At 34.5% G+C, this 16091-nt stretch overlaps 1 protein-coding gene across 3 annotated transcripts in view; it reads right to left on the reverse strand.

The window, feature by feature from the left end:
• Positions 1-2765: 2765 nt before the first annotated feature.
• Positions 2766-16091, reverse strand: part of fndc5b (fibronectin type III domain containing 5b) — a 47833-nt gene continuing 34507 nt past the window's right edge. For all 3 annotated transcript variants that reach the window (XM_058753738.1, XM_058753737.1, XM_058753739.1), the window contains 4 exons: positions 14616-14814; positions 8493-8582; positions 7122-7307; positions 2766-5371 (listed from right to left, as the gene is read on the reverse strand). In XM_058753738.1, coding sequence (XP_058609721.1) covers positions 7168-7307; positions 8493-8582; positions 14616-14814 — 429 coding nt within the window. In that variant the 3' untranslated portion in view covers positions 2766-5371; positions 7122-7167. The remainder of the gene's footprint in view (positions 5372-7121; positions 7308-8492; positions 8583-14615; positions 14815-16091) is intronic.

Consider the following 16091-nt stretch of genomic DNA (forward strand, 5'->3'; position numbering starts at 1 on the left):
TTTGTGTCAGTGTGTTTTCTACGTCATGAGACGAGCACCAGAAGCCCGTCCAGCTTTTCTAACTGATGACACAAGCACGGGAGCACAAAATGTGATTACATTTCCTAAATCTCTCCAACTGTGCAGCCTGCGAAAGCTCTCTCAAGTGTCACTAACAGGAGAATTATTCTCTTCAATAAGTAGCAAATGAGCTGCCTCTCTTAAATCCAGACGTTTGAGCTCGTTCTTTGGAGATTTCTCTTTGAAAGGACTTTGGAAGTAAAGAATGGGATAAGCTTGGATTGCAGGAGGGGAATACATTGCTCATTCTGAAATCATTTCAAACTGCTCATGTGAAATGTGAATCCTGATCGCATGACACTCTATTAGTGTTGACTGCTGGTTTTCATATGCAGGGGAACATTGTAAGCTGATCTGTATGATTATGGCTGTGTTCGGGAATAGCATAATACTATATTAATATTCAGTTTGCATGAAAAATCTACTGGGTGCATCTAATCGAAAATATCCAGGTCATAATTCAACCAAAAAATAAAATAAAATATATGAAATAAGACATTATATTTTTCATAATGTAAAGCCTATTTTAGGACCATTAATATATATATTTTAAATGACCATTTTTTTAATTCAAAATGCATCCTGATGTATTATGATAACTTCCTGAAACTTTTTATTTTATTTTATAGGCAGTATAAAAATACTACCATCATGCACACTATCATTCAAAAGTTTGGGGCTGTTAAGAGTATGAAAATGTTTTTGAAAATAAGTCTTTTGTATTCACCAAGGCTGCATTTATTTGATTAAAAATACAGTAAAAACAGTAAAATTTTACAATATTATTACAATTTTAAATACCTATTTTTTTTTATTATAACATATTTTAAAATGTAATTTATTCCTGTGTCAAAGCTGAATTTTCAGCATCATTACGCCAGTCTTCAGTGTCACATGATCCTTCAGAAAAAATTCTAATACACTGATTTGCTGCTCAAGAAACATTTCTTATTATTATCAATGTTGTGCTGCTTAATATTTTTGTGCATACCGTCATAGTTTTTAGGATTCTCAGATAAGTAGAAAGTTCAAAAGGACAGCATTTATTTGAAATAGAAATATTTTGCAACATTACAAAAAACTTGTCACTTTTGATCAATTTACTGCATCCTTGCTGAATATAAGCATTCTTTTATTTAAAAGAAAAAAAAAATGGACCCCAAACTGTTGAGCGGTACTATGCAAATCTTTTAAACATTTTAAAATTAGTTAATATTTTTAAAAATAATAATATTAACCTAAATATTCTGTATAATATTTAGCTTGATATTATTATAAATATATTTCTTTTTTAATAGTTTGTGTTAAAATATGACCCAGACATGTTCTTGAAAAGGTTTCATAAGATTTGCCAAAATATGCAGTATGTAATATGGCAAACAGCAAAGAATACAAACTCAATCCTCCATTCCCAGTGTGATGAATTAACCAGCTGTGATTTTTAACATCTCACTCTTCATTATATGAAACAGACATTTTTTTTTCCATAAATTGGAAAGCAAGCAGTAAGCAGCACACTAGTATTCCACTCTGAACAAAGCCCATATCTGTTCATTATGCCACTTGTGTCACATGAAATGATCAATAATCTTGATTATCTTGAAAGTGCTGCAGGTTAATACAGAACCCAAAACCTCAACGCATCTCTGAAGAGAAAACACGTGGCCGGTCCTCTCTGGTTTAAGCCAGTCCTCACACCCAGCCTTCTGTTCTTCTGCGTAAGCCGCTCAGACAGAATATTGATATGAGCCATTTTTCACCCAGCAGTCTGCCTGAGCTCTCTTCCCCATGGCCAAGGTTAATTAGCAGTCATTAAAGAAGAAATATACGCTTTCCTCCTCTGACAGGAATGAAAAACGAAGGTGCAGATGACTCGTAGATGGCAGTCGAGTGAGAGGACAGTCCGTTAGCCTGTCGCCATGGTGATAGAGACTGGGAAGTAATGGTCACCGATGTGGGGATGTTTAATTGTTCTGAGATTCCTTCAGGTGCCTTTCAACACGCTTGATTAATGGTGCAATCCATCCCCACAATAAGGGCTTTTGAATATGAATGGCCACCCAATCTGAAGTACTCTATACTCAAAGTATATAGAAGTATTAACTTTTACACTCTTATATGTGTTTGAAAAATGAGATTGCTCTATTTCAATTCCACTGCTCATTGTGTACACTGGTTTGGAGATTAATGGGAGGTTTTGTTCTTCAGATCAGATACTAACAGTCTAACACATGTCCTTGGGAAATGCATACGGTCTGTAACCTTATTAAAGTCGAACTGCTGCAATGTCGAACTGAACTCAGATTGTGTGGAGTCCCGAATGACCAGCGGCTGAGGGAATCGATGTTTTCTAGACCTCTGACCTGCATTACCACAATTCTTCATTCCTGACATGTGAGGACTTCTACGGTTTAGCTGATAAGGACACTATCCCGTCAGACAGTACACTAACGGTCAAGACTATTTTGTGGTCAAACTGCTCGCCTGCACTGTAAAAAAGTGATAAGTTGACTTAACTTAAAAAAAATTGAGGAAACCCGTTGCCTTAAAATGATTAAGTAAATGATAATAAAAAAAGTAAGTTAAGTGAATTGTCAAGTTCACTTAACTTTTTATTATTATTATTATTATTTACTTAATAATTTTAAGGCAACGGGTTTCCTCAATTTTTTTAAGCTAAGTCAACATCACTTTTGGTGTGTGGTTGTACATTTCACTTGAATTGTCAAAAAGAACACTTCTTGTAAATTATGCTTCTTAATGAGAGGGAATTTAAAGTCGACATGAAATGTGCTCACAACCTTTTTTATTTTTGTAATGTGATCTTGTCAACCAAATTACTGACAAAATGTTTGTTTACAAAGAGCTTTTTTTTTACAATTTTCTCTACAATAGTGGGTAAAAAAAAAAAGATGAAAAATGTGCATCATGATGATAGTTGAATGGATAATTTTTTACCTAAAAATGACTGGAAATTATTAAAAAAAAAACATCACAGAATGTTACCATTGAACTAACAATTATTTTGAGGAACACAAATCTTAGAAAAATCTAATTCAGATCAGCTGAATGAAAACAAGTAAACTGAAGTGCTTTGCTAGCAGTTTAATATACTTACCCCTTCCTATTCGGTGAAGTAATCATCTGATGATCATATATAAAATGTTTGAATATTTGGTTTAACTTTTGCTATTTTTGTCAACTAAATTGTCAACAGAAATTAGAAGTGATTTTATATAAAAATTGCTCAAATTAATTAATAAATTTGAAAAATAACAAATAACCATGACTATCAAAAAAAGTGTGTACAATTCATGCAGTCCCATATATAAAATGCTGGAGAAAAAAAAAAAAAAAAACAGATATCATGGCCAATAATTAAGAATTATTTCCCACGTTTTACTCATTTGTGCACTTGTTTTAATTTAGGAAAAATGTGACCATGATTCAATTAAATGTGGAAACAAATTCTCAATTCGTGGCTGATATCTTGTTTTTTCCAACCTGCCATGTACCAGAGGAGAAAAAAAAAAAAAATAATAATAATATATATATATATATATATATATACACACATATAAATGTGACATATTTAGATGTTAAAGGCAGGGTAGGTGATTTCATTCAAAACCATTTTTGTTATGCTGGTTGAAAGTCTCTTCACATGCCGATAGCAATCATTAAGTTAAGTGATCTAAATGTATTTATATGTATTTGTATCGTCTGTGGAAGGTGTAGGACCATGAAATGTTAGTCTAATCATATCCCTCAGTCTGCGGGGCATGATAGACTATCTTACCTGCCTGTCAACGCATGTATTTGCACACCCTGTTTGCACAGACATGATTTGTCATCAGTGCAGTCCATTACGCTACTGCAGAGCGAGCGAGAATGGAAGGCGTTATAGTAATATTATGCGCTTTGTGCTGTAATGTTTTCTCATCGTTGAATGAGACATGAGCTAATCTGACAGCACTGCATTCATCCCTCATCGTGTCGCTGTTTAGCCTCTGGTCTGTGTTCGTGTATTTTGGAGGAGGTGTGGCTTTGGAGAGTGATTTGCAGGGAGGGTGGGATCTTATGCTTTCAAAGCTAACTTGCTATTGCTAGCCTCTCTGAAATCACCTACCCTACCTTTAAAAATGATACTGAACCAGTAAGAAAAAAAAAAAGGATGGGATTATCAATCAAGAATTGAATGGATTGCAAAAAAGCTTATTTTTAACTCTGGAAGAAGAATCAGAACAATCACTCCCAATAAGACTTGGAAGGTGTAGTATGAAAGTAAATAGGGTCCGCTTTGATTTCATGTCGACTTTAAGACTGAATTGTTTAAAGGGAAAGAAATCTAAAAGAAAAGCCTGTAGAAAAAAGGCACCCAACTCTATTTCATAGTGGCACATAAAAGTGGTTAATAGCCATACTCGTGACCAATATACTAATGATTGTAATATGAGGACCAAAATAACCATCACTGTACATTAATGTGCTCATTAGAGACAGCAAGCTGTTGATTTACTTGAGACACACAAGCGGTTAAATACGTTTTCTATCACTATTATAATATGGAGCTCTTCATCGTCAATGGCTGATGTGCAGTTCGCTGTGATTGGGCCGCAGGTAGGTGAATGCGACGCGGCCGATGTGGTCCATCGTTTTCCTGAATGCCCTGAGAGCGAGAGTGCTGAGAAGAAAGATCCCACCGCACCAATTAAACCACATCAAATTAGCCAGACTGTCCATGATTGGCTGCTGGAGGGAGAATAATGGAGTAAAGAAATCGAAACTACAAGTGAGAAAGAAGGAACCGAATACACAAAATAGCGACGAGTATGGAGAGATAGTGAAGTATCGTAATGTCATCCCTGTCAGAGACCTGATCCTGGTTCGGAGCTGATAATGACGGTGAGCTCGGAAAAATGCTCTTGCTTCTTTCACAACACACCTTCCTGGTTTATTTGGGGTTTATGCGGGGTGGCAGGTTTCTCCTTATCTCTGTGAGTCTACACAGGAGCCGAAGACACTCCTGGTGGCGCGGCGTCTCTGATTTTCCAGCTCACAGCGGCGTTTGAGTCCTTCAGCTGAGGCAGCCGTGGATCGAAATTCAACAACTCGCATCAAACGGCTCAAGCTCCCATTTCTGGAACCATCTTGTCCATTTCGTCCTCAAGTTTGTGTCAGTGTGCCAAACAGACAAGCACCAAAGAGTTCATGTTGGTCGATGGGAATACTAAAAGGTCGTTTGATTGAGGATGAGAGGAGGACTTCACAACTTTGTGATCTGATGGCTTACTTGTTATGTCTCAGAGCACTTTGGGGAAGACAAAACAAAATGAGAGTTAGACACCATTTCCTCAAGGAGATATAACTATTGCTTGCAAGGCAGTAAAAGAACAGTGTTCAAATTTTAGGGTGCAGCAGGACACTAAAAGTGCTTCTTATTGTCAGTTGGCTGCACACAGGAATCAATAGGCACACTATATTCCAAAACCTAGTGAACTGCCTAGGCAGCAATTTAAGGCATCATGGATCTGCCATTGACACAAAGCCTGTTCTGAAAGGTAGGCAGCGTAATTATATTGGCAATCCTTTGTGGACAAGAATGCATTGCGATGAGCAGTCCAATAAATCCAAAATGGTGAACAAAGTGAGAGAAATGTCAATTGTAAATATACTTCTAATTCATTTAATACTGAAAAGCATAGCTACAAATTCTTTAAAATGATTAAAAATGAACTATTTAATCGATCCTTTTTTGTGATATGTTCATTTATGCTTATTAGAGTATCATATCATTATGCCAGGAAGACAAACCCAACTAAAAATCACAATTCATTGTTCATTTTCAAACTTTAATCCAAAATGTATTCTAAAAGAATCATAAAGTATGATAATTATAATATAATAAATATAATATAATATAATAATAATATAAAAAATATGTAAAATATAAATTTCTGATGAATTATTAACTACCATTCAAAATTTTGGGGTCAGTTGTTTTTTTTTTTTTTTACAAAAGTCTCTTATGCTCACCAAGGCTGCATTTATTTGATCAAGTACTTTAAAATTATTAACAGTAACATTCAGACATATTACAATTTATAATATATTTTAATATATTTAATATAAAATGCAATTTATTCCTTCCTATATTACTTTATTTAATTGTTCCAATCTTCAGTGTCACATGATCCTTCAGAAATCATTCTAATTTGATGATTTGCTAAGAAACATTTATTATTATCAATGTTGAAAACAGTTGTGCTTCATATTTTGTGGAAATTGTGATACAATTTTTTTCAAGATTCTTTGATAAATAGAAAGTCTCCAAACAAACAACAATAATTTTGTAACATTTTGAATATCTTTACTGTCACGTTTAATTAGTCTAATGCATCCTTGCTTAATAAAAGTATTAATTTATTGAAAAAAAAATAAAAATCTTACTGACCCCAAATTTTTTAATAATATTGTACATTAAAATCTAAATATATATATATATATATATATATATATATTTATTATTCAATTCGAAAGGTACTGTATAAAGTTTACAAAAACAAAACAAACAAAGACATTAGATAAATAGAGTCTGGACGGTCCAGGCTTTCAGAAGTTTAATACTTTGTTTTAACGGTTTTGAACAAACCTGAACTACAATGAGGAACATTAATACAGTGCTGCCTTGCAAGTACTGTAATTAATTTAATGAACATTTCCCATGTTTGTAACCATAACATCCTACACTGTAAAAAGTGATAAGTTGACTTAACTTAAATAATTTTCATCAGTTAAGTGAATTGTCAAGTTCACTTAACTTTTTTTTTTTTTATTATTATTTACTTAATAATTTTAAGCTAACGGGTTTCCTCAATTTTTTTAAGTTAAGTCAACTTATCACTTTTTACAGTGTATCAATGGTGAGTAAAATGGTTTGTATAAGAGAAGCAAACAATAAAACATTTCTTAAAAACTACCAAGTAACAAAAGATCAAACCTCATGTGATATTTTAGCATTTTCAATTCTGTCAAGCAAGCACATAAACAAGTGAACATACCTGTCCTGAGGCTAAAGCCTATTATTGCCGACAGGGGAAGGCGTAATTAGACCTTGCTGCGCAGTAGTCCCCCCGTAGGGTGCTCTGGGGTACTGCACTCTGACGAGTTCTTGGCTTTGTCCTTGTTATTGTTGGGCTCGTTGTCTTTGATGATGTCATACTGGCGGCAGAACAGAGCTATCACACCTGTGCACAAACAAGCATGAGGAGTGAGAGAGAGCACGACGATTCAGAGAGTTGAAGACAGGATGGTAGAGTGGTAGTGATGGATGGGACGTTGTCGAAAAAAGGAAAGAAAAAAAGGTATTGATGGATTGCACCATGATTCTGCCCAAAATAATAACATACCAATTATAGCCGGACTAGAACAGGATGATGAGCTGCGCTGCGGCCCTAAGTTTACATTGTGCTAGCACTGTCCCGTTTGATGATTTATTCTCTAGACTTCTCAAAGGCTTGATGTGGATAATAAAAAGATAAGGAAGGCCTCTAAGACCCAATTATAACATTAGAAACTCTCTCGTCTTTTCTCTGCTTTACAAGAATAAAGGAAGGGTTTATGACCACAGACTACAGAGCTTGAAAACTAAATAAGTAAAACTTAATGACATTTTTATTAAATTCCTGTGTGCCATCATTTGCATTTGTACATACAAAGAGTTAGAAATGGCATCAAATTACAGAAAGTGAATGAATGAAATTAGATTTGAAATGCATTTTTCACTCAAAGATTGCTAGTAAATTTCACAAAGACACTGCAACAATTGCAAAGAAATGGCAAGTAACACAATGAATTAAATGTGAAATTTTGAAGTAGAAAAACTGAAGTATTTTCTCCTAAAAACCCAAAATCCTTTTATACAGTATATCAAATATATTCAAAAAATTAATAAACTTTATTCTAAAATTGTAAAGAAGTCGCAAAAGTTTTACAAGAAGTTTTCTGAATGTATTCTATAGTATGGATTCTAAGACCTTCACATGTTTTTCATATTAAATGATATGACACACACGCAGTATATATATATATATATATATATATGTGTATATATATATATAAGTAATTATTCATATATTAATTTTTATATTAATATATATTTTAATTATATATGTATATAATGTAAATATATTAATTTATATATTACTGAAACTTTAAAAATAAACTTCATTATAAATCTTTTAAAACCTATAAACTTTTGTGATTTAGAAATATTGTATTCTACAGCAAGTGTGAACAGAAGAAATCTCACTCAATCTGACATTTTCAAATTGAATCTAGGTGACTTTGAAATGTGGAAATACATTTGTGTGAATGTAGCCAAAGTTGCAACAGTAAGATGATTCTCAACAACAAACTGCTCACGTTCTTACCTGCCCACATGACGAGAACCACCACAATGATAATGAGCTCTCCAGCCCTGAGCTGGGCGGCCTGGCCAACCTCCTCCATGGTCACTTCATCTGTGTGAATTCAAACAACCACAGTTCATTCGCAAAAACATGCACAGCTCTGCAGTTATCAAACCTCAGGCACTGTGACAACATGCAAACCACAGAAGAATTATTCAAAGAACTAAGGCCACCTTCGAATATCTAATTAATTCTTTAATTAGCCTCAAGAGGATATAAAGCCTAAAGCAAACATTCTTCTCTGGCTCAGATATGACCAAACCGTCATCATTTTCATCAAACTGGCTGCTTCCAGCCAAACCAAAGTGGGATCTCATCAGAAGCCATGCTAGAGGATCACTTCAGGGTTGAGCTCTCCTCTCACTGGGACGAGACCTCAGGGGTCACTTTCTTGTCTGGAGATTGAAAGCGTCTAGTAATTAAGGCCTTGTTAGTTAAAAGAAACTACGCAGCGCTCTGGTCTGTGTTCACTGATTAACCGCAGAGGGAAAAGCGAAGTTCTTCGGCATCCTGCTTATCTGAAGGAGCAGAAATGTGCGTTTTGTAATGACTGGGAGAAGTTACACTCGTCTCTTTGTGCGCCTCTTCTTTCTCTGAAGAAAACGTCGATACCCTTCAGGTGAAACTGAAATGTTACTGGATGTCTCAGGCGTTTGAGTGCAGGGGAAAAGTTGGGGCATTTTTCAGCTCACCATCGACATCAATACATGTCATGAGTCCAGTAAGAAAACAACATGAAGCCACCCTGAAGCGATGAAGAGGGGAGGCCCGCGGAGAGAAAGATTAACTGTCTGTGTTTATTAGCCGCTCTGGTATTTAGTGAAGTGTAATGGTGCTCGCTTGATTAATTAGAGTGTAACGTGAGCACTAATGCCTGATGATTAAACTGTTTTTTTGTAAATGCTCCTGCTATCTAACTGACACATGCGTCAGCTAAGAGTTAGCCATCCGTAAACCACTCTCTGCTGCGCTCAAGCACATTTCTACCCTGATCCATCACAAATGACATTAGAGCAAAGTTAACAGATTTTAGATAGATACGGAAAAAGAGAGCTTTATACCTTAATGAAGAGTGTGCTTTAATTACAATAACTTGATCAAACAGGTCAGTTTGTAATTTGGTCAAGTTGTCAATTTGTTAATATTCAAAACTTGCAAAAATGCTTCTATTACAATGTGAAAAACAGACATATTGTAACTACTTGATTCTTTTTTTATTAATTTAAATTGTATTTATTTATTTATTTTATTGGTAAAATAATGTAAACAAGAACTTCTGACTTAGAAATAGTTCAGAATATATATATATATATATATATATATATATATATATACATATACATATACATATACATATACATATGAATAAAATGAAAACTAAAGGACTTTCAAATCAGAGAAAAAATAGAGAACATAACAAATGTTTAAACTGAGAAATTGTACACTTTTATCCACTAAATGAGCTCATTTCAAATTTGATGCCTGCTACAGGTCTCAAAAAAGTTGGCACAGGGGCAACAAAGGGCTGAAAAAGCAAGAAATTTTGAAAAGATTCAGCTGAGAGAACATCTAGCAACTAATTAAGTTAATTGGCATCAGGTCTGTAACATGATTAGCTATAAAAGGGATGTTTTAGAGAGGCAGAGTCTCTCAGAAGTAAAGATGGGCAGAGGCTCTCTAATCTGTGAAAGAGTGCGTAAAAAGATTGTGGAATACTTTAAAAACAACGTTCCTCAACATTAAATTGCAAAGGCTTTGCAAATCTCATCATCTACAGTGCATAACATCATCAAAAGATTCAGAGAAACTGGAGAAATCTCTGTGTGTAAGGGACAAGGCCGAAGACCTTTGTTGGATGCCCGTGGTCTTTGGGCCCTCAGACGACACTGCATCACTCATCGGCATGATTCTGCCATTGACATTACTAAATGGGCCCAGGAATACTTCCAGAAACCACTGTCGGTAAACACAATCTGCCATGCCATCTGCAGATGCCAACTAAAGCTTTATCATGCAAAAAGGACGCCATATATGAACATGGTCCAGAAGCACCATCGTGGAAAAGTGTTATATGGTCAGACGAGTCCAAATTTTACATCCTTGTTGAAAATCACGGATGCCATGTCCTCCGGGCTAAAGAGGAGGGATACCTTCCAGCGTGTTATCAACATTCAGTTCAAAAGCCAGCATCTCTGATGGTATGGGGGTGCATAAATGCATACTGTATGAGCAGCTTGCATGTTTTGGAAGGCACTGTGAATGCTGAAAGGTATATAAAGGTTTTAGAGCAACATATGCTCCCCTCCAGACGACGTCTATTACAGGGAAGGCCTTGTGTATTTCAGCAGGACACTGCAAAACCACATACTGCAGCTATTACAACAGCATGGCTCCGTAGTAGAAGAGTTCAGGTGCTGAATTGTCCTGCCTGCAGTCCAGATCTTTCACCTATAGAGAACATTTGGCGCATCATTAAAGGAAAAATACATCAAAGATGACCACAATCTCTTCATCAGCTGGAAACCTATATCAGGCAAGAATGGGACCAAATTCCAAAACCAAAACTCCAGAAACTCATAACTTCGATGCCCAGACGTCTTCAAACTGTTCTGAAAAGAAGAGGAGATGCTACACCATGGTAAACATGCCCCCGTCCCAACTATTTTGAGACCTGTAGCAAGCATCAAATTTGAAATGAGCTCATTTTGTGCATAAAATTGTAACATTTATCAGTTTAAACATTTGTTATGTAATCTATGTTCTATTGTGAATAAAATATTGGCTTATGTGATTTGAAATTCTTTTAGTCTTCATTTTATTCACATTTAAAAAAAAATGTATATGTATATTTCATTTTATTTATTTATTTAACTTTTCATTAGTTTTCATTAGGCTTAGGGTTTAAAATAGATTTTGTTTTGTTTTTTTGGCCCCACTGTATATTATATTATAATGTTTAACACTATTTTAATATAATATTGTGTATATATATATATTTTTGTTTGTTTGTTTTGTTTAGTTTTAGTGACATAAACCTATGAAATGTTGTTTAATAGTTGATCAATAGGATTGTTTTTCATTTAAAAAAAAATACCGAAATCAGTATCTAGAGAACATAGCAAATATGTTGTTATATACTACCATTCAAAAGTTTGGGTCAGTGTGATTTTTTTTTTAAAGGGGTCCTATTATGCTTTTTCACTTTTTGAATTTTAGTCAATGTGTAGTGTGTATGTTTGGGCATAAAAATATCTACAAAGTTACAAATCTCAAAGTCCACTCCAAAGGGAGATATTTCGTTCTTTAAAAAAAAAAAAAAAAACTTTTCCAGAACTACAACTAGTTTGGACTACAAAGTTGTTTTCCTGTATTTGTGATATCACAAAGCAGCCCATTAGAATATCATTAAAATAAATCCCGCCTACGGGAAATTCAAATGGTTGGCGGGTGGGGAGAAGGCTTAGTTGAATTAAAGAACAATAAACATAATACATATTACCGTTGCACTTATCTGTACATAGTAAATGCAGTTATTTTTAAGCTGTTGCTGACATCCTATCTAAAACGTGATTTAGCCCCCATAAAAACAACAATAACATTACCACTTTAATATGTCTTGCAATATCCGTGCGTGCAAAGGTTCTGCCTGATCCTCAATATTCTCGAGGTCTGAATTGATATAGCAATATTGATGAACTTGCTGCTTTGGCAAGGGGCGGGGCAGTACTGAAACACCATCTAAGCTGTTCGCCAATCACAACGCACTGGGACAGCTAACCAATCACAACACATTTCGTTTTTCGGAAGGCGGGCATCAAACCCAGAACTTCATCAAACCCAGAACTAATCAAGCTGTTTGTGCCAGGCTGGGGAGAAAGGTATTTTAATCATGTAAATTATGTGAAGTTTATGTAAGTTTATATAAGAAATGTATGTAAAGTATGAGAGCATGTTCTAGTACACCCCAAAACAAAATCAAGACTTTGTAAAAGAGCATAACAGGACCCCTTTAAGAAATACATACTTTTTATTCACTGAGGATACATTAAATTGATCAAGATCAACTGGTAATAAAGACATTTATAATGTTACAAAATGTTTCACATTAAATGCCATTCTTTTGAACTATTTATCCTGAAAAAATGCCATTATGGTTTCCACAAAAATATAAAGCAGCAACACTGTTTTTAAAATGAATGATAATAAGAAATATTTATTGAGCACCAAATCAGCATATTCGAATGATTTCTGAAGGATCATGTGACACTGAAGACTGGCGTAATGACGCTGAAAATCAACTTGACATCACAAGAATAAATTACATTTTACAATATTTTCAAATAGAAAACAGTTAATGTAGTTTTTTTACTATATTTTTTGATCAAATAAATGAATCCTTTATGAAAATAAGAAATCTTCCTGATCCTAAACATTTGAATAGTAGTATACATAATTTTATGATAGCAAATGAGATGTGCACTAAATGTATTACTTATTTTTCACATTTTTTGTAAGTAAAATTCCCTGAAATGAAATCATGGTTCACTGTTCTTCAAAAGCTTGGATGTGAGGGATGAAGAGGTATCATCATTTGACATTTCACTGATGTCTGAGGTTACACCTCCGTGAAAACTCCCATGTGGATCCTGCCCGACTCTAACCTGCATGGCTGAGAGTTTGACAACAAATGTCATCAGCACGGTCCAGTGCCAAAGACTGACGCTCACCCACAAAATGGCAAGCATTTCTGGAACATAAACCTCCCCAGCAGATGTTTGTCCAAGTAAGTAGGTCATCGAAATGGATTATACAACAGAAAAATTGACTGTATTGTGTGTTGCTCTAGATAAGACAAGCTCCTAGTAACAGAAAAATTAATGGGAAAACGCACAAAAGTGAACACTTTATGCCCTGGATTATGACACAACACCATTTTTAGAGCGGTTGTATAACCACTTCCCCGCTGTGTTTTTTTTCCCTTTACGGAAGTGATTTGACTGTTAGTCATCTTTCAAATGAATCTATTTTTTTAAACTGTACAAATCTTGCACCATGAATGTGTTTTATCAGCATTGTATCTCTGCATATAATAAGTCCCAGAATCTGAATCTAATGTCTGATTTATCCTAAAATCAAAATTTTGTCATAATTCATGTCATTCTAAAAATGTATGACTTTGGTTCTTGTAACATAAAGGGAAGTTTAAAAAATTTAATAAAATAGGCCTATTAGTTCCATGCATTTGCATGAAATAGATCTCGGGGACTTCAAGCTTCAAAAAGCACCATAAAAATCATAAATGGGGTCCATACATTTGTAAACTATGAATCATTCAGACCTGGTTTGTGAACTTGGTCCATCTATTCACTGAAAGATCTCACTTCAAAGAAGAATCTGCTCGTGAGTCAGACATAACAACATCTCATACAGAACCATAGCTGAAGTCAAATATTTCAGTTAATAATGCAGTAAATTTCATCTTAGTACTCAGTGCCTGTACTCCTTATTCCAGCACTTATCATATTATTGCCCCCTTAGCGTGAATCGCTTTGTTTCATTCCCTATTTGTAAGTCACTTTCATAAAAGCATCTGCTAAATGAGTAGTGCTAAATGTAAGCTTCAATCTGTTCATAACACAAAGCTATCGTATGGCTTCAGAAGACTTGGAATATAGTGCACAAGGCATATATACTAATTGTATGACACTGTTATAGAGCGTTTTGCTTTTTTGCAGCTCAACAGCCCCAGTCCTCATTCACTGTCATTATACTGAAAAGAATCACCAGCATATTCCTTTGTTTTCCATTAACAGGAAAGACAGTCATACAGGTTTGGACTGACATATCAATGAGTAAATTATGAGTGAATTTACATTTTTGGGTGAACTATGCTTTTAAATTTTATATTTTATTATGATCCTGCTAGCCCCTCTTGTCACAGCTGCAAGATATAATGTCAAAATTGCAAAAAATTACATTGTATATGCTAAATAAAGTTGCAATTGCAGGACATGGATTATTTCCATTTCCGAAATGGTACTCTGAAGTACTTCAAATGGTAGTTGTTTGTTAGTGCTGGCTTACCTGGACTTTTGGAGGCCAGTTTCTCTGACTCTTTGGGAGTGCGGAACAAAACAGGTTCACTAAGGGGGCTTGTGCCGCTCATGCTAATGGACTGCACATGGACAATGTACTCTGTGTCTTCCTCCAAGTCCCATAATGCACATGAACGAGTGGTGGTGTTCACTTCCTGGATGAATCGCAGCATACGAACGTCCTTTTTCTATGAACATCAAAATGAATAAAAATCTGAGATTGAGAACGCAAATAATCTAAGAAGAAATGTGGTTGATGCCACAACATGAAATCAAAATCCTTCCTATTTAATTACTTAATACATGTTCCTGTTCTAATTGCAAACAATTCATCAGTGCATGATATATCTGTAATAATCAGTATGTAATATTCAACAACTTTCCTCTTTGGTTGATGTCACTCTTCTGTTTCTCTTCTTTTTCTCTCCCTTTCCATATTCAATGATCCATTTTTATCAATTTATTTATTTAATTTTTTTGGAAAGATAAAAAGGGTAATTATAGCCATTAATATTTAATTTAATATTTAATATTTAATTTGACCAATACTGCAAATTAGCTACTGGTATATATATATTATTGCTTATTATTTAAATCTCTCATTTATTATTAAAACCAATTCCAGAACAATCACTTTTATGTTCTATGCTTTTAATAACTTCAAATAAATAAATTGCAAATGACATCCCCATGAAAACCAACATAACAAATACCTCATGAGTCTTTAGATATTGTTTCTCTTTCGTTTTTCTCTCTACTCTGTTTGTGCATGTTTGTGCATGCATCAAAAAAAAAAAAAAAAAAATGAGAGAAAGGATAAATAGTTCATATCCAGTGTAATTTGATAATACTGTTCACCCCCACTTCAAAGCAGGGTTATAATAACTACAACTACAACCATAAAAATTTTATTTTTTTAAATAAAATAAACAATAGCTGAAATAAGCAACATTTCCCAGTTTCATTTAGTTTAACCTGATGTACTAAATTAATTAAAACTAAGACTGAAATAAAAATAATAAAAACTACAAAAAACCAACACACTAATAAACAACATCAGTATCGAAAGTATTAGTACAAGATCCACCCATCCGACATGTTTCACTCAAATGCATCTTCTTATAAAAGTAAAATAAGTTTCACATATTGACTGTAATAATGTCTTTGTCAGATAAGATTTACAGCGTGCACTAATAAAAAGTGCTATTGACCCAATTCATTCTTAGTGAATTCCCACCATACTTGTGATAAGAAATTCATGAGGAGATAAACAGTTAACACACACACACACACACACACACACACATATTCATGCACACTGCAGAAACTCTGTCTCGCTCAGTTTGGTGACAAGCTGTAATGGCTTTGTACTCCAGCAGATGGTCACTGCAGTCCTTATTACGGAGGTCTCCACAGTGACTGCTTTCCTCAAATCTGCTTACACACACACACAAACTAATGCATG

Source organism: Onychostoma macrolepis, chromosome 19, assembly GCF_012432095.1.
Source record: "Onychostoma macrolepis isolate SWU-2019 chromosome 19, ASM1243209v1, whole genome shotgun sequence".
Classification (NCBI taxonomy): domain Eukaryota; kingdom Metazoa; phylum Chordata; class Actinopteri; order Cypriniformes; family Cyprinidae; genus Onychostoma; species Onychostoma macrolepis.